This window comes from Colletotrichum spaethianum (assembly GCF_022836535.1).
Source record: "Colletotrichum spaethianum MAFF 239500 DNA, contig01, whole genome shotgun sequence".
NCBI lineage: Eukaryota > Fungi > Ascomycota > Sordariomycetes > Glomerellales > Glomerellaceae > Colletotrichum > Colletotrichum spaethianum.
The window spans coordinates 739,784-760,363 of NW_026054771.1; the positions used below are offsets into that span (position 1 = coordinate 739,784).

Sequence of the window (20,580 nt, forward strand, 5' to 3'; positions counted from 1 at the left end):
CGCTCAAGCCTCCGCCGGTACCCTCATCGGTGACGGGCACAACAGTTCCAGTTCCGGTCGCGGTTGCTGATGCAAAGGTGCCGGTGGCTCTGGTGCTGGTGATCCGGTATGGGGCGGAATATTGTGTTGTGATTGTGACGCCTCCAGAGGTAATGGTAGTAATGCCTCCGCCCCATCCGTCTCGCTGAGCGCATTGCCCCGCGTAGGCACAGTACTGATAGGAGGCGCAGCAGATGCTGCCGCAGGCCGTTTCTCCTTCATTCTGCGGGACACAGGTGCCTCCAGCCCCTACTCCTCCGGCCGTTGTTGTTGCGGGCCAATCGGTTGTGACCGTGCTGGTGAAGGTGTTCGTCTCAGTCCACGTGGTGGTGAAGATGCCATGGCCTCCGCCTCCGTTGATGGTGCTGCAGCCAGCGATATTGTTGACTGTGTAGCACTGTTCGCCAGAGCCACAGCAGTATTGAGAGTCAGCACCGCAACGCTGAACGCAGTCGCGCTTCATGAACTTGTCGCCAAGTTCATAGAAGAGGTTGTTGGCGACATTTTGGAGAGGGTACGGGTGTGCGGAGACCGGAGCGGGGGTGGACGCCAGCAGGAGGAGACCGGCGACCAGAGGGGCCGCAACCGAGTGCTTGCGGCGGGTCATTTTAGCGGAAGGCTGTGGGAGTTTGTCGCGAGCCAGGAATGTAAGAAGGCCGAAAATACGGCGTGGCGATTGTAAGTGAGCTTTCGCCCACGCTTGCCGGTCTGGTCAGCTCAATGGGGATGTCGTGGAATGACTTGTCTCGTAGCTTCGAGAGCGGCCCCAAGTGAGAGAGTGAGAGACAGAGGAATGCTATGGTGTGTGGTAACGAGAACAATGAGGCATTAATGGTCGGCGGGAAAGAGTAGGGTGAGATGGTGGTATTGGTAGTCGTATGAGTGTGAGTGAGCTGGCCGACCTAGCCTGTTAGTGTGTAGACGTATCGGCGGGGACCGAATCGTTGGAATGCTGTACGGTCTTGGATGTAGATGCGGGAGAGAAGAACCAGGAAATCGGAAGAAAGAATGAAAACCTGCAGGTAAGTGTGGTTTAAGAGAGAGGGCGCGGACGGAGTGGGAGTGTCGTATTACTTGGTTTGGGCAGAGAGGGAATCTTTTTTTTTTCTTCCCTCTCGCGGGTCGATTCCCAACCTCCTCTCTTCGTCCGGGTCCAACCTCTTGATTTTGGTGCCGCTGTCACCACACACGCACAGCCGCACCCACACAGACAAGCCCACAATACTACCCTTGATTAATGCAATGTTTCGCAGGGGTCTAGCTTCACCGATTAGTCTGCTGGCCAATCTCTGACAAGAGGCTTCTGAAGATTTGTCTTGATTGCGCGATTCCGTCACGGTTGCTGCGGTTTTTGGTCTTGTTCCTGAAGATCGGGCGCCGAGAGGTGGTTCCCCGTAGACCAGAGACACCCGGAAGACAGAGAGGGTTATAAGTGGCCTAGTGCGGGGAGATGCCTGTGTGAGCTGGCAGAAACGGGTCACTGTCGCTTCTATGACTGGCCCGGCCCAGAGCGCCTCGTTTCCACTTGTTTACCTGCAGGGGTCGGTCCGTCCACTGGACGACAATCGATAGGCAGAGGAAGCCTGTCCCGCCCGGCTGCTCGACCTTGGATTGGACTCCGTCGCTCTCTCTAGAGAGATGGGAGAGTGCTTGTTGACCCTGTCTGCTGTTACACACACCCGCCTTGCTTGATTACCCTCTTGCTTGTTGCGCCGAACAAAGCACCTAGCGAGCTCCTTCCTTCCTAGGCCGGTTTCCTACCTTGTGACCAGGCGCCGTGTGCTTCCTTTACTATTTCTGTGCATTGCAGTCATTGGCCCCTCACTTGGCCGCTTCCTCAATGAGATCATGCTCATTTCCACCCTGTCATCATAAGAGTAGTCTTAACTCTAACACAACAGGGACAGAGCAAATAAGATCTTTGACCCATATAGGGCAAGCTCCTAGCGCAAGGACAGCTTTTGCGCTTCAATTGCCTAAACTTCTCAGATCGTGATGGGATATTTGCAGGTGTCAGTCTGTGGGTTCCGCGACTTTAACGTGACCGACCGACGGGAGCCACGCCGATGGGATAGGAACCCGCGGCCCATCACGAAATAACGGTGAAGCCCTGGCTAACGACGCCCTCTGTAAGATTCAAGGGACTCTATCCGCGAGTGCCTTGCATATGGCGTGGACCAGCAAGCCAGTTTGGAACATGGGTAGTTCGTGCAGAGCGAAGGAGCAGCCGTCAGCTTCAGCTCGATCTGGAAAATTAAGCACCACTGACAGCTGCCCCTGAAGAAAATCGGGTGGTTGGATGCCGGGGCAGAATGAGTCGCTGTGATGGTTGGAGTGTGAGAGAAATGGGGTGTGTGTGTGCGCGAGACGGCGGGCCAAGCTTCATGAATAGGTTCGAGTGGAGGATAAATGGTCTGAGTGCACCGCCGCAACAGCACAATCGCCTTGTTGGGGCCGGGTCGTCCTCATTGGTGGTGGGGAAGCTGTGGTGGAGCACGCAGAGCTTCTACCTGTGGCTGATGTAGAATTGGATCCCAAGCCAATCAGGTGCGGTCAACCTGACGCAGTGACTTGAAGCAGGGAACTGCCCCAAAAACTGGGCGGGCGCGGCTGCGGCTGCGGCTTTAGAGCATTACGTTCGTCAGACAGCTTCCAGCCGCGAACCACCTGCGACCCTCAGCACGCCGAATCCATCCACTCTATCCATTTCCTCAACAGCTTGACTCTCGGCGACGCAGGTCCATCTCTATTCGAAGTCGTCCGAGTCGCTACCTCCCCCGACTCGCCCGCCATGTCGCTCGATCCTCCCACCTACCTGGGCTCGCTGCAGGACAACATCCGCCAGCGGCCAATCCCCTGGGATGGCGCTGTTAGAGCAGGCACTATCACCGAGGACCATCTGGCCCGCATCCGCGCTGTCGACAAGGCGAAGAAGCCTGAGGCAAGGAAAGAAATTGTAGAAGGAGACCTCGATGGATACCGCTCCCTCTTTGTTGGTGAACCGGGAAAGCCCTCCGTGCTCGAGTCTGCGGGGAAGCAGGCCAAAATCGTGCAGTACATTCTTGTCCTTTTGGCCGACCTTTTGCCCAGTATGTTCTGTACCTTTCTCCTAGTCCAACCTATTACGCTGTAGCCAATTGTTGTGATACGCCCTACTTCTTTCACTTCACGTTTCGGCGGTTGATACCTATCAATGCCAAAGTCAGCCATTGTTTTAGAACCACCAACTAACGCCGCCATCTCCAACCTATAGGTGTACCGTCACTCTCCAAGGCCATCTTCAAGAACAGCGACCCCTACAAACACTTCCTACCTTTGCTCGCCCACTCGAACAACACCGAGGACCCGATCCCTCTGCTCACCTCGACAGCTTTGACCAAGCTCATGTCGCTCGCAGGAGACGAATCGCAGGCAACCAAAAACGCGATCCCTGTACTTCTTTCATACTTGTCCGGCCTTGCGAAGAGCTCCGATGCTGGTCTTCAGGACATTGCCGTCCAGGAGTACTCCTCCATTCTCTACGGACATGCGTCTAGACAGCAGTTCTGGAACCAAAGGAGTGAGACGATTGCGCCTCTGATTGAGATCCTCAGAACAGCGGCTGGTATCGGAAGCAACGGCAGCTCCTCGGCAAGCATATGGAGTGGCACTGCGCCCACAAGAGCACCTGGCTTTGAAGGTTCGCTCGGCGGCGGTGTTGGCCTTCAGTTGTTGTACCATGTTCTGCTGGTCATTTGGCAAATGAGCTTTGAAGCCGAAGAAATTGGCGACGATTTGAATGAGTACGTCCAAGTTCAGTCGCGGATATTTCAAAAGCTAACCGTCTTGCAGCGAATACGACATTGTGCTGTTGTACACCCAGCTCCTGCGTCTTTCCCCGAAGGAGAAGACGACCCGATTGGTTGTTTCGACGCTCTTTAACTTACTCAGCAACAACCAGAAGTCACTCCTCCCTACAGCGGTGCTTGCAAGGCTGCCCGCACTCCTCGAGAATCTGAGCGGCCGCCACCTCACCGACCCTGACCTGCTCGAGGACACACAGCAACTGAAGGAGCTCCTTGAGGAGTACACCAAGACAAAGACCACTTTTGACGAATACGTTGCCGAGGTTGAGTCTGGCCACCTTCGTTGGTCACCGCCTCACAGAAGCCAGGTGTTCTGGGCCGAGAATGCGCGCAAGATCCTGGAGTACGAGAATGGAACAATCACGCGCAAATTGGCCGAAATTATGAAGAAGCCGTGGGAGAACGACAAGGCGGTCCTGGCTATCGCTTGCAACGACGTTGGAGCGTTGGTCAAAGAGGTGCCTGAGAAGAGATACCAGCTGGAGAAGCTCGGGCTCAAGACAAGAATCATGGAGCTAATGGGAGAATCCGACGAGAACGTCCGATGGGAGAGTCTGAAGGCACTGGGCGGCTGGTTGAAGTACAGCTTCGACAACTGAATCGGTTTCCGTGCGACTAGTAGGACTATTGGTGCCTTGCAAGGCGCTGCTATGTAAGTATAAACGGGGAACAGCATTACTCAGGCAGTTTAGAGTGGACCGGGAGTCTTTTCCCCCCTTGCATGTTGTTTAGTTGGCCGAGGCTCTCGGCCGAAAAATCGTTGTGTATCTAAGCTATTCCACAAAAACTCCTCCGAACAAGCGACGGGATGACAGTTGGGCCCAGTGACTCTAGCAGGGCATTATGACGCCGGGCCAAGGCTCAACACCACGATAGACATCGTGGACTGCTTCTCTGGGTGTTCCGATGTGGCCGACAAGGTAATGTGCGGCGGAGCCTTACGGCCTAGATGTGACCATCTGACGAGCAAATCCGTGGCGGCGGATAATCGCCCGTGGCCCATCATGACATTCTGCTAACGTCAGGGGTCGGCCCCATATCTTGATTTCTGCCAGCCCAATGGAAAAGGTGGAGCTATACCGTTGTAGGGAGGTACCTAAAATAAGGGATGCACGCGGCGCATTCATGTACTCCGGAGCTTATCATACGGGCGGTACGTGCCCAGCGGGGTCGCGCCACCCCACACCCAAACGTCGACCCCTCAGTGCTTAGTGATTCTAGAATCTCCAGTGTGGGAAGATCCCAACAGAAACTCCACCACAGAAAGCTCTCGTGGTTCAGGGTCCATAGCTTACCACAGCTTCCGGGGGCGCATGTCCGATCGTGTACCCTCCAATCCTTTTGCAAACTCCGAAGGGCGGTGCGGCCGTTGCCTCTGCCCACGAACAAAACCCAGACACACCCGCAACACAACCCGCACCCACGCACACTTCTCTTTTCCCCTCCCTTACTCTTTACTCCTTACCACAAACCACTTTCTCGCCTTTTTTCGCGGTCGACAAAATGGCACCCAAGGCGATCATAGCACCCTCGATTCTCGCGGCCGACTTTGGCCACTTTGGCCATGCATGCTCCAAAACCATTGAACAAGGGGCTGATTGGCTTCACGTCGACATTATGTATGAACACCCTGTCACAACAACGCTGCACACGAACATCTTGCGACCAGTTCTCTCCTGCGAGGAGCGGGTCATGGAGCTGATGCTCGCACTTTTCCAAAGACGCGAAGCTAACCGACCTGATTTCTTAGGGATGGCCACTTTGTTCCCAACATTTCGTGGGGACCCGGCGTGGTCGCCAAGATCAGGGGTCATGTTGAGAAGCCCATCGAGACATGGGGCAAGGGCACGTTCGACTGCCACATGATGGTTTCCGAGGTAAGAATGCTCGCCCCCTTCTAGCATGTACAATTTGGCGGCCATATGCCCAATTGCGCTGCCCTGCACAAAGACACAGTCTGGCTGACGCATGCGGTCAATTCAGCCCAAGAAATGGGTCAAAGGCATGAAGGACGCCGGCGCAGACCTGTACTGCTTCCACTACGAGGCTGCCTTCTCCTCCGACTCCGACAACCCAGAGGTCCAATCCGACGAAAAGACGAACCCCCGCGCGCTGATCCGTTTCATTCACGAACAAGGCATGCTGGCCGGTGTTGCGCTTAAGCCCGCGACGTCTGTCGACGTGGTGTGGGAGCTTCTCGAGAGCGAAGATCCCCTCGAGAGGCCAGACGTGAGTGTTTCCCCATCCCACACACCCTGATTTTGCGAGGCCCTATTACGGCAACAGAAAAAACTGGTGTCTCCGCGGACGCGCATTAGACTGACAGGGGTCTCTCCACAGATGGTACTCATCATGACGGTCGAGCCCGGTTTCGGCGGACAGAAGTTCATGGCCTCGGAGCTACCCAAGGTCCAGGCCCTGCGCGAGAAGTACCCCGAGCTCAACATCGAGGTCGATGGGGGGCTGACGGGATCCACCGTCCACCAGGCCGCTGACGCCGGCGCCAATGTGATCGTCGCTGGCAGCGCAGTTTTTGGTGCACAGGACCCCGCAGCAGTCATCTCGATCCTGCGAGAAGCTGTCGAGAAGAAGAACGGCAAGCTCTAAGGGAATCCCTTCGACACCTTGTTTAGGGCCACGTTTTATGATTTTTCCTTGTGTTGTTGCCGGTTTAATTTTTTCGGTTTTTTTTCTATAAAGGGAAAAGCAATGGGAGCCATGATTTCATGTTTAGCGTATATAGATATCAGACGGACAGCAACCTTCCAGTAGCAAGCCGGAGTTGTTGGTCTTTCTAATCCTAATGTTACAAATCTACACGACCTTACTTCTTTTGTTGCAACGCCTTGTCCAAGGCTGCAACAAAGCTCTTGATTTCATCGACTGGAAATGGTCAGTGTCACTCGCAGGTCCGGAAGGGGGCCTGTTCAACTTACGGCTGTTGTAATGCACCATGCTGACCCTCACAATCCCATCCGCGGGATCGAGGCCCAGAATTTCCTTGACGAGGCGGTAGGAGTAGAAGTGCCCCCACCGGAAGCCAAAGTCGGTTTCCTTTTCCACGGCCGTGACGAGTTCCTTGGCCCCCCACCCCTCCACCCTGAAGCTGATGGTCGGCACGCGGCGCTCCGTCCCGGTGTCCGTCTCGCCGTACACCGTCACGTCGCCGCGGCCGTTAAGGTACTCGAGCAGCGTCGACTGAAGAAGCCTCTCCTGCTCAATCTTGCCCTTCCAGCCCTCGGAATCGGGCGTGCCGAGATACTCCAGCACCCGCGGTACGGCCGAGACGAGCTCATAGCTGCCCCCAGCGAGCCCGAGCTTGCCCTCGAGCGAGTCGGACGGGTTGAAGAAGTGGCCAAGCGAGCGCATGTGGCCGTCCTGCGCGGCGCGGCTGGCGTACAGCATCGCCGTGTGCGGGCCGTAGACCTTGTACCACGAGAAGGCGTAGAAGTCGACGCCGAGGGCCTGGACATCCAGGGGCCGATGCGGGGCGTAGGCTACGCCGTCAACGCACACAAGGCCCTTGGGCGTCTCCTTGTGGACGGCGGCGGCGACGGCAGCAACGTCGTGGATCGTGCCGAGGATGTTGCTAGCGTGGGTGAGGGTCACGAGGCGGGTCTTTTCCGAGAGCAGGGGCTTGAGGTTCTCGACGGTGAGCTTCGGGTTAGGTGCGTCGGCGGGCTTCCACCATTTCAGGGTGAGGTCCTGGCGCGAGGCGAGATCGATCCACGAGGCGATGTTGGCTTCGTGGTCGACTGCGGAGACGATGATTTCGTCGCCCTTGTCAAAAGAGAGGGCATGGGAAAGGTTGCGGAAAAGCTGGGTCGTCGAGGCACCAAAGACTGGGCTAATGTCAGTGGGGTGCCTAGGCCAGGTGTGACGTTGAAGCAGTCCCTACCGATCTCATCAGGGGACGCATTGATGTACTTTGCGCCGGCCTGGTAGCCCTCGCCGTACGAGGCCGTGGCCAGCTGGCCGACTTTGTATGAGGCGCCTAGCTGGACGTTGGTCTGTGACAGATAGTCCCGGATGCTGGAGAATGTAAGTAGGGTTTTGGTGCCCAACTACAATTCTGAAGACACGTACGAATCGATGACCGTGCCTAGGGTCTGACTTCCACCTGCGTTGTCGAAAAAGACTTGGTCCTGAGCTAGAGCTGGGAACTTGGCCCTCACGGCCGCGATGTCAAGTTGAGCAGACATCGTGTCGATTTTGCAGTTTGGTAAGACCTAGGGTATAGGGGCGTCGGGAAGGTGATGCAAGGTATCGTGAGTGGTTTGATTAAATGAAGCTATCCCGATAAGAATAATGTGAGATGTAGAGAAGAGACAAAATGAGATGAGGTGTTCACGATAACACCCTCACTCTGGAAGCGGGGCAAGCCGAGATGCAAGATTACGCGATGGATTTGGGTTCATTTGAACGAGCTGCCTGATGGAGAACAGCGTTCTAGTGTGCTGGAAACCCGCAAATCCCGACACCATTCGTTCATGGATGCATGACGTTCTGCGAGGGACAGCAGTGCTCTTGCGGCGGGGATGGAGGGGCACGAGACTGTGGGGCGCGGGGTCGGCGGTTGGCGACGGCTCGTCCGAAGGTCCGCGTCCGCTGCGGCGCTGGGAGGACCGTTGTTAGGACCGGGGCTAGGCGCGGCCACGCTGCACTGAATGACTGCAGAGCGGCTGGTGATTCCATACAAATTTAACCCTCGGACCAACGAATCACTGACTGCAGTTGGCACAGAACCAGCTAGATGCTGTTTTAGTGGCACAACTGCTTCAACAGATGCACATACCACCTCAAGCGCCTGAAGCAAATATTGCATGACGCAGACGTCTACACAACGACATTGGTTGTTCGCCAGTCAGGCTGGCGGTTCGCAATGGTTACGTCGGCGTAGTGAAGCACCCGGCGCTTGATATGTCATGCAAGTCCCTGAAGACGTCTCAGAGCCGAAAAGGGTGTTCGAATTTGGATCCCACTGGCTTCATGCTGCCAATTGGGAATGGATGGGTCACATTCTGACAGGAACGACCAAAAACTGGAGGTGTTGAACACCCGGCGGTCGGGGGCTGGACAGCGGCGTTAAGAAAAGAGAGAGACTACGTAGACGTCCCATGCCGAGCGTGGAGGCTAAATGAGCGCACTGCAGGGGTCAACGCCCCCCATGGGACGATTTGCCGCGAAAACAGCTGCCATGGGAAAAAATTTATGTGGGACCTCAGCCCACGTTCGTCCCGATCAGCGAGAGAGACAGCTGCTGCTCGTCCCAGATATGAACTTAGGGGTGGCCAAACAATTTTTCCTTTTCGCAGAAAGCCTGGTTCCTCTCAAGAGACTGCACTTGAACCGCCCACGATGAAGCGCAAGGCCGATTCACGAATTGACGACAAGAGGGCGTCCAAGAAGAAGTCCAAGACGAGTTAGCAGCCCTCTCCATGCTCCTCTCCCCATGCTGCTTGCTACCCGTCCACTAACACCGACGTCAACAGCCCTCTCGGCCGACGTCGCGAAGTCGAGGTTCCGCAAGGGCCTCTTCGACAAGAAGGTCCTCGACTCGTACACGCGAGAGTACGCCACCTCGAGCCCGTACAAGCACTCGGTCATCAACGGCCTCGTCGACGACAGCCTCCTGCGCTCCGTCCGCGACGAGATCCGCGAGAACGTCTCCTTCACCCCCAAGGAGACGGACATTTACAAGATCCACCAGTCGGGCGACCTCGCGAACCTCGACGGCCTCGACGACGACGCCCTCGCCAAGCTGCCCTCGCTCCTCTCGCTACGCGACGCGATATACTCCGAGACTTTCCGCAACTATGTCTCCCACATCACCGGCTGCGGGCCCCTGAGCGGCCGCAAGACCGACATGGCCATCAACGTCTACACACCGGGCTGCTACCTCCTCTGCCACGACGACGTCATCGGAAGCCGCAAGGTCAGCTACATCCTCTACCTCACGGACCCGGACACGCCGTGGAAGCCCGAGTGGGGCGGCGCCCTGCGGCTGTTCCCCGTCGACGAGCGCGAGGGCAAGGACGGCGAGATCGCCAAGACGCCGGCGCCGGACCACACCAAGGTCATCCCGCCCGCGTGGAACCAGCTGTCCTTCTTCGCCGTGCAGCCGGGCGAGTCCTTCCACGACGTCGAGGAGGTGTACCACGCCGAGACCAAGGAGCAGCTCGAGCGCGAGGGCGGGCGCATCCGCATGGCCATCTCCGGGTGGTTCCACATCCCGCAGGTCGGCGAGGACGGCTACGTCAAGGGCGCCGAGGAGAAGCAGGTTAAGAACTCGGGGCTCATGCAGCTCCAGGGCAACCCGGACCAGCACGACACCCCGCGCGCGAGGCCCGTCCGGGTCGAGAAGCCCAAGGCGAGCCTCGAAGGGTTCGACGAGGCCGGGCTCGAGTTCCTGTTGAAGTACATGGCGCCGACGTACCTCACCCCGGACACGCTCGAGCAGATCTCGGAGCACTTTGAGGAGAACTCGAGCATCACGCTCTCCAACATCCTGTCCAAGAAGTTCTCGGCCCGGCTGAGGGAGTACATCGAGTCGCAGGAGCGGGCGTCCCTCCCAAGGGACAGCACGGCCATCGAGAAGAAGTCGGCGTGGCGCGTCGCGCGCCCGCCGCACAAGCACCGCTTCCTGTACCAGCACCCCGCGGGCGCCGACGAGCTGCGCAGCTCGCAGGAGGAGAACCCGCTGACGGAGCTGCTGGACCACCTCCTCCCGTCGCGCCCGTTCCGCGAGTGGCTGCAGGTCGCCACGGGCACCGTCGTCGAGGGCCACGAGTTCCTCGCGCGCCGCTTCCGGCGCGGCCAGGACTACACCCTCGCGACGGGCCACGATGGCAAGCCGCGTCTGGAGTTCAACCTCGGCATCACGCCGTCCAAGGGCTGGGGCGACGAGGACGAGGACGAGGAGAAGCCCGAAGAGCAAGAGGAGGACGAGGAGGAAGAAGAGAAGCCGAACGGAAAGGGCAAGAAGCGCAACAAGGGCAAGGGCAAAGCCAAGGCCAAGGCCAAGCCTGAGCCCGAGCCCGAGCCCGAACCCGAGGAAGAGCTCGAGGTCGGCGGACACGAGGTGTACATGGCGGGCGACGACGCCGACGAGGACGAGGACGCCGCCATCTACAAGTCGAGCGGCGACGACGACAACATCCTCTTCTTCCAGGCCGCCGCGTGGAACAAGCTGACGCTCGTGCTGCGCGACAGCGGCACGCTGCGGTTCGTCAAGTACGTCGGCCGCGCGGCCAAGGGAGACCGCTGGGACATCTCGGGCGCGCTCGACATTGAGGACGAGGACGACGAGGGAGGCGAGGCGAGCGGGTCCAAGAGCAAGGGCGGCGACGAGTCCGCGTCCGAGGAGGAGTGGAACGGCTTCTCGGATTCCCCTGCGGAGGAGAGCGACAGCGACTGAATCGCCTTGCGACAGACGCCTGGGGGGGATTCGGATCGTGGGCCGGTGTTCGGCTCTCGACGTACACAGTCGCGGCAGATGGTTCAGATTGGGGTACATGGTAGACCAAAAAGTTGTGAATGCCAAAAGAAATGATTTTCGCTCTATCGATATGTTGTTCCATGATGCTCGCCAGACTATGTATGCCTGGCCCTGGCCCGCCACAAAAAGAACCCCCCCAAAGGAGAAAACGGCTCGAAAAACAAGCAGTTTGTGATTTGCAAATGCTACACCAAGCCCAAGTCTGCTAGCGACCCGGATGTCCAAGAAAATAAGAAAATGACAATCAGTTTCGCTACCCTGTGATCCCATGCCCCTTTCCCACAAACGCCGATGGTTCTTCATTTAGTAATGCAACGACACAAGACAACAAATGCAGGGGGAAAAACCCCCAAATGCCAGAGTCTGACAATGCAACAATCCCCTCCCAAAGCCCTCTAGGCCATGTACGCCCTAAAACTTCTTAAGCTTCTTCTGGGGCACCGTCCTGACAAACGCGTGCTTGAGGAAATGCAGCCAAACCTTGTTGTGCTTCTTCTTCTTCTTCCCCTTCTTGCCCTTCTTGCCTTTCTTGCCGCCCTTCATCTTCTCTGCTTCTATGTCATCCACGTCGTCTTCTTCGTCTACGTCGTCATTCTCCTCCTCTGGGTCTATCGCGTCTTTCTGGTCTTCTGGATCTTCCTCTTCGTCGTCTTCTTCAAAGTCTTCGACAAACGCCTTGCCCTTGGCATTCTCCCTGGCGATGCGCTTTGCCAGCTTGACGTAGCTCCGCACCGTCAGATCCGACAGCTTGTAGATTTTGTCGGTGAAGGTGCTGTACTCAACCTCGAACGCGAAGGGGTGCGGCTTCGGCTTCTGGGACTTGGGATCCTTGTCCTTGTGAATGCCGTCGCGCCACTTGGCCCCGGACACGTCCTTGGCCTCGCGCGTCATGTCGTTGTTGAGGTACGTCAGGTTTGCAAAGTACTGGGTATATCCAAGGAAGGTCAGGGGCTGAGGCGCATAGGCCGGGCCAGGGCCGGTGCCCGCGGGTGGTGGCTGCGGGATGATGAGGTTGGGATCCTTGGGCGTTGTTGGCTTCTTTCCCTTTTTCCCTTTCTTGCCCTTCTTCTTCTTCCGGGCGGCGTCGATGTCACGCTTCAGCTCCTCGTGGACGGGGTCGTCGTCGTTGGTCGGCAGTGGCAGGGACGGTACCGCGTTTGTGAACGAGTCTGACCACACCACCGCATCCTCCAGACCGGAGATATTGTACTCCATGATCCGGAGCGTAGGAAAGTAGTTGGGCACGATACTGGGGCCAACAAAAGACAAATGGTATCGCTCCGCGTACTTGCCGCCTAGGTCCTTTCCAGGCTTCTTCTTCTTCTTCTTCTTGTCTTTGTTGCCCTTCTTGCCCTGTGCGTCTGACTCGAGTGCATCTTCCTCCTCCAGCGCCTTGATAACGGGCGGGAGCTTCGCCCAGCCTTGTCGCAACTCTGTCAGGTAATCCTGTGCCGATTGAATCTCGAGCTCGTCCTCGAATGCCTCACGTCCGACATCATCGTCGACTGCGTATCCGCCCAGGACGTTGATGTTGATCTCCTTGGTGTCGTGCACAATGAAGTGGTCGATGTTCATGTGTCCGTAGAGCGAACCTACCACAACGTCGCGGTACTGTTGCATCCAAAGATTGTACTTTTGCCAGCAGGTCTCGTCCCAGTTCTTCTTGCTGTCCGTCCGAGCAGGAGGCACATGCCCCATGAGGATAGCCTTCATGCCGCGCTCACGGAGGAACTCCAGTTGCACGCGGAGCCATTCCATTTGCTTGAAACCCGGCTCGGAGGGCTGCTGGCAGTCATCGATACCCGCGTTTCGGTCAAAAAAGTACAGCGTGTTGAGACTGAAGACTGCCAGCTTCTTAGGGATCACCTCGACGAAGAACCAGCCACCATACTCGAACGAGTGGCGTTGCTCCTCCGGGATGAAGCGCTTCCAGATCTCAGCATAGTATCCCAGCCACTTATTGGGCCCCGGCAGCAGGATGTTGTGCGGAAGGATGTCGTTGTTTCCGAATGTAGGGATCACGGGAACCGCCATGCGCACGGAATCCTTTGGGTCGCCGAAGGCCTCTGCGAACTTATCGGCGATCCACCGATTAGTACCGAGCACCTGCGCAGGACTACGAGGGATGTCCTCATCACTGTCGTGACGCGCAGAGTCGCCGGTCCAGATGACGAAATCGATGTCATCTGCGATATTCGCGGCGATCCAGTCGAAAGTGGCGTTTACGAGGGCGGACGGCGTATCGCAGTCAGACGTTTCTGCGCCGTAGTAGCCGGCGGGTCCATCGCCTCGGTGGCAGGCGATGCCCTCTTCTGTAGAGGAGTGGGTTTTGTAAAATTGGTCAGGGTGAAAGTCTACGATGGGCGTTTGTTAGCCATCTTGGTTTGTTGTCCATCTCTCTGCAAATCTACAGGTGGCAGTCGCATAGTGTCCCTGAGCGTCGCAGCTGCAGTCATGCAGACCCCGTCGCTGTGGGTGTCGTCCGATAGCATTCAAACATACCTGTAATGTGTAGAAACTTTCCGTGTAAACGGCGAGACCCTCCTCGAGCGACCGTATCTGCCTCTACAGCCTCAGGGCCAATTACTATCTGCTGCCCGCTGGCGACAGGTGTTGCAATGGCGCCAGACAAGAACTGCTGGAGTAGGGCGAGATGCAGAGGCAGCAAGCCCACTATTGCGGGTAAAGACCGCATTGCTGGGAGCTGAGGACGCAGTAGCTATGTCGGCTTGGTCCAATGATGCTGTGGCTCTGATGCAGGGCACGACAGACAGCCGTTTTGGGGTGGTGGTGATGAGGTTGGATGAACAGAGTGAACCGTCGCGCGACGGGGAGCTTGGAAAATAGGTGGTAGTGTAGAATCAATGACGGGGGGCCGGTTCAAGGCTATTAAGTCATGATTTTCCCTTCCCCGAGCTTTCCTGTCCCCGTAGAAAAATAGATGGAAGCGTGAGCGCGGCGCGGTATGGATTAATGACCCCGGCAGGGACTGACTTGGTTTCTGAGCGTGGCCGTGACTTCACGTTTTTTCTTCCAGGGCTTTCCGGGCTGGGCGAGGCGGCAGACAGGGGTCCAGAGAGCTGGAAATGCTGGGACCACCTTGGAGTGCCGTGGTCGCGAAAGAGAGAGAGAGTGTGTGTGTGAAAAGAGAAGCATACACACAGCCAGGGTCCACGTCACAGTCACAGCTCTCGGGGACAACCCGGCTGCCTATTTCTGTGAAGGGAATAGTGGTGGGAGACCCTAACAAACTCAGTTGAACCTGAAGGGTGATCCTCCCGCCGCCCGCCAGCCGCTTCGATGGATGGCTTTAAGTTGGCGGCCGAAATGGGAAGTGATGGGTTCTAGTGGCGTCCAATCGTTCGGATGTTGCTGCTGAGTGATGCGGCTTGACTTGGGTGAGGGAGGGAAGAGGAAAGGTCAGCAAACAATGAGAAGGGAGCATCACAGGTGACTTTTCTGAACCGATGAGCAGCGTGAGCGCCGTCGCCTGCTCTTTTTAACATGGCCGTGCCTTCCGGCCAGCACGATGTGTACAATGTCGTGCCAGCATGCCCTTCTTTTGCCTCCTGTCGAGATGCAGAAGGGGAAACGTGATGCCCCGCCTCCCCCTCTTGTCTTCCTCGTGCAAGTCGCTGGAAACAACGCGGAATAGACCATCAAGGTCCATAAACAGGCGGAAGTGAAACTCTGACTGGGCACAACTCGCACCTCCCCCCATCTTCGCATCTCCAACACAGCCCAATCCACTGACACGAAGGACAGTCCACAAGGCTGAAGGCACCAAGCGCGAGCCAATCGAGCTGCTGCACCACAGCACGTGTATCCGTCCCACGACACCAGCTGCCTCTCCACCCCATGGCTGAGACAACAAACCAACCACCGAGCCTGGCAGTCTTCCTCCGAGCGATGTAGCGTCCGCACACGAGCCAGTCGGGCATCCTGATGGTGTCGGGGCCTCTGGCCGGCCCCGTGGCCCATCTCATCCCCTCCTGTCACCATGCAGGCCGGGCCCCAAGAGGTCGTCAGGTAGGTAGTGTGACCGTTGGTTTGCACAGAAAGTCCGCATCGCCGCATCTGGGGTGGGCTGGTTGGCGCGAGTCAATCCGGCACTTGCTCCAGACCGTCGCTTGATCTGCCCGCTCCCATCGTAAGGCCCGCGTGATGCTCCGAAATATCACATAGCCATGGATTGCTCCCGTTCCCTCTTACTGTTCCACCTGGAAGCGCCAAGGCAGTTCTTCATGCTTACAGCCCGAGAAAGTCGCAACATCTCTCAGCACTTTTTCTCCCACCATGCATCGGCTGTTGTCGGTTTCCCAACCAACATTTCTGACGTCATGCCCATCAATTTGACTTTGGCGTCTGCCGGCCGAACCCTTCTGGAATGCTACACGGAAGAAAGCCGGCAGGATGACAATGCGACGGGAGACCTATCAAGTTACTTCACAATCAATTCTCTTTTCCCAATGTCGCAGAGTCTTTGTTATGCGGTGTGCTCCCCTCATCTGGTCAGTTGGCTGAGTAGCACATCCGATCCTTTCTAGGGGTCCTGTCCTGTCGATGTAACAGCCAGTCAGATCGACGTCTAACTCGAGCCGATCTAGGAACCACCGCATGTCCCGGCTTGCTTGGCAAGATACGTTTCTGTCATTGAAAAGTATCCCGCCCACGGTCACTAAACTCGCATCACGGTCGGGTTTTAGGGCACTGGCCTGCAACGGTCGGGCAAGTGTAACCGGACAAAGAGTTGTCGAAGCACAACGAAACCCGGCTCAAGTGCCTCTCCAAAGCACAGTTCCAGAAGGCCCCCCCCCACTTTCGCCAAGCAACCCGAAACTAATCCGGATCCGCTCTAGCGCTGAGGCTCCATCCGCCAAACACCAAAAGATTTCTGCGCTCGTTCTTTCTTTCCCTTTTTCCCTTTTTCTTCACATTCAAACGCAACACGATCCTGTCAATACACGCTGCTAGTCAACCTCTACCATGTTTGCCGCACTCCAGGTTATCGTTGCCAGATTATCCAGCCGCTCGTTTGAGGGTCGTCATCGCTTTTCGCTTCCGTGATGGCCTCCCATGAAGAAGTGGCTACATGTCTCAAACCACACAATGTCGGCTTGAAACTACGCTCGACGTTTGATCTTATCAGATGCGGATTTATGCTTGAATGACAAGACGCCGACAGGGGTACCTTAAAATCGGATAGCGTTGCCTGCTACACGCGGAGGATGAGACGGGGCGGGGCGGGTTGGCGCTGGAACTGCTGGGATATCTTTAAACTTCTATTGATACAGCCGGCGGACCATCACGCAGGCGCGGGAATCGGTCCTTTGAAGTACTTGCTGGGCACGAACGGCATCTTGGCCACCGTCGCCGCCCTCTTCCTTCCTCGCACCACCACGTCCAACTCGGTGCCCGACTTGTGCAGGCCCTCCTTGACATACCCCATGGCAATGTTCTTACCCAACGTCGGGCTGGGCGAGCCACTGGTGATGACGCCGACCTTTTCGCCGTCCTTGGTGAAGATCTCGGCGCCCTCGCGAGCGGGCGCGCCACTCACCACGAAGCCCACGCGGCGTCTCGTGATGCCGGTGCCGCCCTTGCTCTTGGGCACAATCTGCTTGTTGATGACCTCGGCGCCGTGGAAGCCGCCCTTGGACCTCCGCTCCTTGGGGATGATCCACGACAGGCTGCCCTCCACCGGCGTCGTCGTGTCGTCAATGTCGTGACCGTACAGGCACATGCCGGCCTCGAGGCGCAGGCTGTCTCTTGCGCCGAGGCCCGCAAGCTGGAGCCTCTCGGGCCCGGCGACCTTCAGCAGCGTCCGGGCCAGCGGGTCCGCCTCGCCGTTGGTCGACTTGAACGAGATCTCGAAGCCGTCCTCGCCGGTGTAGCCTCCGCGGCTGATCATGGCCTTGTCCGACGTCGACTTCCACTGGCCGTCGACCTGGTACCTCAGCCGGGCGAAGGCGGTGTTGCCAAAGTACAGGCTCGTCAGGTCCACGCCGTCGGCCGGGTCGACGACCTCCTGGAGGATCTCGGCGCTCTGGGGGCCCTGCAGGGCGATCAGCCCGTAGCCCTCGAGCACCTCCCACCAGAACTCCTTGCCCTCGGGGTTCTGCAGCTCCGCCGTCTGCTCGGTGAGGTACTTGAAGATCTTGTCCCGGGTGCCCGCATTGGAAACGACGGCGAACTCCTCCTCGCCAAGGCGCGTGATCATGGTGTCGTCGACGATGCCGCCCGTGCCCGGCCACAGGAACGTGCTGAGCTTGCTGGTGTTGACCTCCATGTCGGCGACGCTCGACGGGGTGACGGTCTCCAGGAAGGCAGCGGCGCGCGGGCCGGTGAAGCGGTGCTGCACCATGTGGCTGACGTCGAAGAGGGAGGCGTGGGTGCGAGTGAAGTGGTGGGACTCGGTGAGGGAGAGGCCGGCGTACTGCACCGGCATGTGGTGGCCGCCGAAGATGACCATCTTGCCGCCATGGGCAATGTGGAAGTCGTACAGCGGCGTCTTGTCCTGCTTGGAGAAGGCGGCGAGCTTCTCTTTCCAGTTTTTGCGGGACTCGGAGGAGGAGGAGGAGGAGGAGGAGTAGAGACGGTATTGTGATGGTTGACGTAGCGGGGCGGTCGTCGTTCTCGGGGCCGGAGCCGTGGTGGAGGACGTCGTCAATCCGGCGAGGGACCGGCCCTGGCGGGCGGGCGAGACAAAGAGCGGCCTGGCCGTCCTCGCGGCTGCTACCAATCGTGATCGTGTCATCTTTGCGAAGTGAATTGAGGTGCGTTCTTGTGGTTTGGAAGGGGGGAAAAGGCAAAGAAAGTTTCCCTCAAGAACGAGGGAGACGAGAGTGCCGACGCGGGGGGGAGGTCTGAGGGACGGGGAGCTTTCCCTTGACCGATAAGGGATCGGCATGCGATAAGAAGGGTGCGGGCCCGATGCAGGCCGAGCTCCCAGCTCTCTGATTGGCGAATTGGAGGTCGTGCCCTCGGTCCAGGACCCGAATGCTCGGTATGGCATCCGCGGACTGAAGCTTTCGAGAGGGACAGGGCTGAGGTGTCGGGTGTCTTCCCAACGACGGCGGTCTCGTAACCGCGCGGGCGCGCTTATCTTGATTGTGGAAGCCTACCGGGTTCCTCGAGTGAACGCATGTAGTCCTTCCCTTGAATGCAATGAGCTCCAATAAGATGAGCTGTTTCGACCCGAGGGAGCTGCTCGAGTCATGGGCAGATGAAGAATGACGGCGTTCTTCTTGACTCTAGCAAGAAGATAGCAGTTGCTTCGAACGGTGAACCCGTTGCAAACATAGGCTTGCAACCACGTGTGGTGATTGCGCCTTGTTACATGGGGACCATCGTCGTCTAGATCAGATGTCATCTGGAACATGGGGACAAGAAATCGCAGAAGTCACGGGTATCGAGATTGTTCAAGCTGCTCGCATACCTCTACGCTAATTAGGACATTGGGACATTGACAAAGGACATGAGGGCGTCAACTTGAGCCTCAGTCAGCAATCTGGGCTCAGGGGATTTCCACCAATGGTATGCGGTCAGCACAAGTCTCCGGCAAAGCTTGGGTATTCACCGTGGAATGGCTTCCAACCAAGCTCTTCTTGGACATCGAGGTCTTTGGCGATTCAAAGGTGCAATGATGCCTGGCAAGTCGTCATTTGGATGATGTACGTGCGCTCAAAGTCGAATCTCATTTCTTCCCGCTCAGTGAGTTGATGGGTGTAAGTGCCCGTTACAAAAGCGACCACCCACCCAAAGTGCTGCATGAGTTTGACAGCTCCGTCTTCATCACTTGATGACGGTTTCTCGTCAATAGATACCCTCGTGTCGTTTACCGAGTTGAGAAAAAAAAATTGCATACGTAACTAAGATACCATAGGGTATGGTTAATCGGGCAGGGCTCACAGCTGTCAAACTGCTTGATAAGCCGAATGTGCAGTGAAATGACAATTCGTCATGTAGTCTCGAGGACGAATCGGTAATGAGCTGCAAGGCATCGATGCGGATACAATCACTTTGGTGTAAGTGGTCATGCCAGGTATTGTTTCAAGACGTTTTTGCCGACTAATAGGAGAAAGGGAAGAAATGAAGCACGTGTTGGCTGTCTGGTACCTACTTGCTGGACTGATGAGAACAGCAAGGCGGATGGATCGCACCAGATTCCCCATGGAACGGTTCGCAGCACCGACAGCCATGGTTGTGGACAGTGGGAGAGGAAGACGAAGGAGCTAGCTTACAGCCACTGACAGCGGATGCAACATGTGCGACACACAAAAAGCTTAACAGCTCAACAGTACGCGTTTCTAGTCGTGCATCACAAATCTCGATCAGAGACAAGCGGGTTCTTCCCTCCGTCTCAACAAGCCCATGCCCAGTGGCACAAGATCGGCATCCACATTGCTCGATAGACCGCAGAGCATCAGATTGGCATGGCGTATGGAGCTGGCAAGCACGGCATAGTAGTAGGCAGCTGGGCAAAGCTCTCCACAACTTTTTCGCCAAAGCTCTCACCTCACCACCACACAGCTCACCAGACGCCGGACGTAAGACACAGACGTGACAGACCTGCATGCTGCTGACTGCTTATCCGGACCGTGTCATCGACAACAACTGGCAGGGAACACACGTCGGCTCGCAATACCGGCATGCCATCGCAGACCGTCCAAGGCACGGCCAGGCCGAGAGCTTCACCAGCGAGAAAAAGCAAAGGGCTACCACCACGGCGGCGCGCCACGTCGAAGTGTACAGGGAGCACCGTGGTGGGGGGGGGGGGGTGTTGCGTGGGCACTCGCCACAAACTCCAGGCCTGCCTCGCAGTCCTGAGCTGAGAGCGTGCCGGATCTGTCAGACGTTGGTTCTCGATCGCGCCGCGCATGGCTCGATGGCCGCGGCCACACATGGGCGGAAAATCGCATGGTTTGACAAGGGGGGCGGAAAGGGGGGGTGCCACGCAGCCACACCTCTGAACCGTCCAAGCCGCCTCTTTGCGTCGTCCCTCTCTACCTTTTTGCGGCGAGTTTCCCTTTCTCCTACGTGCCACCGTAGTGCAGAATTGTTATTCAACAACTGCTCGCCCCAAGCCCCCAAGGAAGAGGCTAAAGCACCGTGGCACCCTCGGCAAAGGGGCCCCCGCAAAAGCTCCCGCTGAGATGTATCCCCCCCTGCTCTCTCACCTTGTTTAATTCGTGTGTC

General features: G+C 57.3%; 6 protein-coding genes across 6 annotated transcripts; 3 read left to right on the plus strand and 3 right to left on the minus strand.

Moving 5' to 3' along the window:
- Positions 1–2,830: 2,830 nt before the first annotated feature.
- Positions 2,831–4,483, plus strand: ColSpa_00194 (vacuolar amino acid transporter 1; the record flags this gene model as incomplete). The annotated part of the gene is made up of 3 exons (XM_049266406.1): positions 2,831–3,128; positions 3,293–3,821; positions 3,871–4,483. 3 exons carry the CDS (start codon positions 2,831–2,833, stop codon positions 4,481–4,483), a joined length of 1,440 nt encoding a protein of 479 aa, XP_049122363.1.
- A 904-nt stretch (positions 4,484–5,387) lies between these two features.
- On the plus strand, positions 5,388–6,491 carry ColSpa_00195 (Rik1-associated factor 1; the record flags this gene model as incomplete). The annotated part of the gene is made up of 4 exons (XM_049266407.1): positions 5,388–5,503; positions 5,635–5,761; positions 5,868–6,113; positions 6,225–6,491. The coding sequence occupies 4 exons, from the start codon at positions 5,388–5,390 to the stop codon at positions 6,489–6,491; spliced, it is 756 nt and encodes a 251-aa protein (XP_049122364.1).
- Positions 6,492–6,708: 217 nt separating this feature from the next.
- On the minus strand, positions 6,709–8,086 carry ColSpa_00196 (cysteine desulfurase-like protein ustD; the record flags this gene model as incomplete). The annotated part of the gene is made up of 4 exons (XM_049266408.1): positions 6,709–6,767; positions 6,821–7,726; positions 7,783–7,916; positions 7,971–8,086. The coding sequence occupies 4 exons, from the start codon at positions 8,084–8,086 to the stop codon at positions 6,709–6,711; spliced, it is 1,215 nt and encodes a 404-aa protein (XP_049122365.1).
- A 1,156-nt stretch (positions 8,087–9,242) lies between these two features.
- On the plus strand, positions 9,243–11,301 carry ColSpa_00197 (prolyl 3,4-dihydroxylase ofd1; the record flags this gene model as incomplete). Its single annotated transcript, XM_049266409.1, has 3 exons — positions 9,243–9,306; positions 9,377–10,656; positions 10,909–11,301. 3 exons carry the CDS (start codon positions 9,243–9,245, stop codon positions 11,299–11,301), a joined length of 1,737 nt encoding a protein of 578 aa, XP_049122366.1.
- A 492-nt stretch (positions 11,302–11,793) lies between these two features.
- On the minus strand, positions 11,794–14,077 carry ColSpa_00198 (endopolyphosphatase; the record flags this gene model as incomplete). Its single annotated transcript, XM_049266410.1, has 2 exons — positions 11,794–13,694; positions 13,885–14,077. 2 exons carry the CDS (start codon positions 14,075–14,077, stop codon positions 11,794–11,796), a joined length of 2,094 nt encoding a protein of 697 aa, XP_049122367.1.
- A 2,610-nt stretch (positions 14,078–16,687) lies between these two features.
- On the minus strand, positions 16,688–18,139 carry ColSpa_00199 (putative aminotransferase; the record flags this gene model as incomplete). The annotated part of the gene is made up of 1 exon (XM_049266411.1): positions 16,688–18,139. The coding sequence occupies one exon, from the start codon at positions 18,137–18,139 to the stop codon at positions 16,688–16,690; it is 1,452 nt and encodes a 483-aa protein (XP_049122368.1).
- Between the last annotated feature and the right edge of the window lie 2,441 nt (positions 18,140–20,580).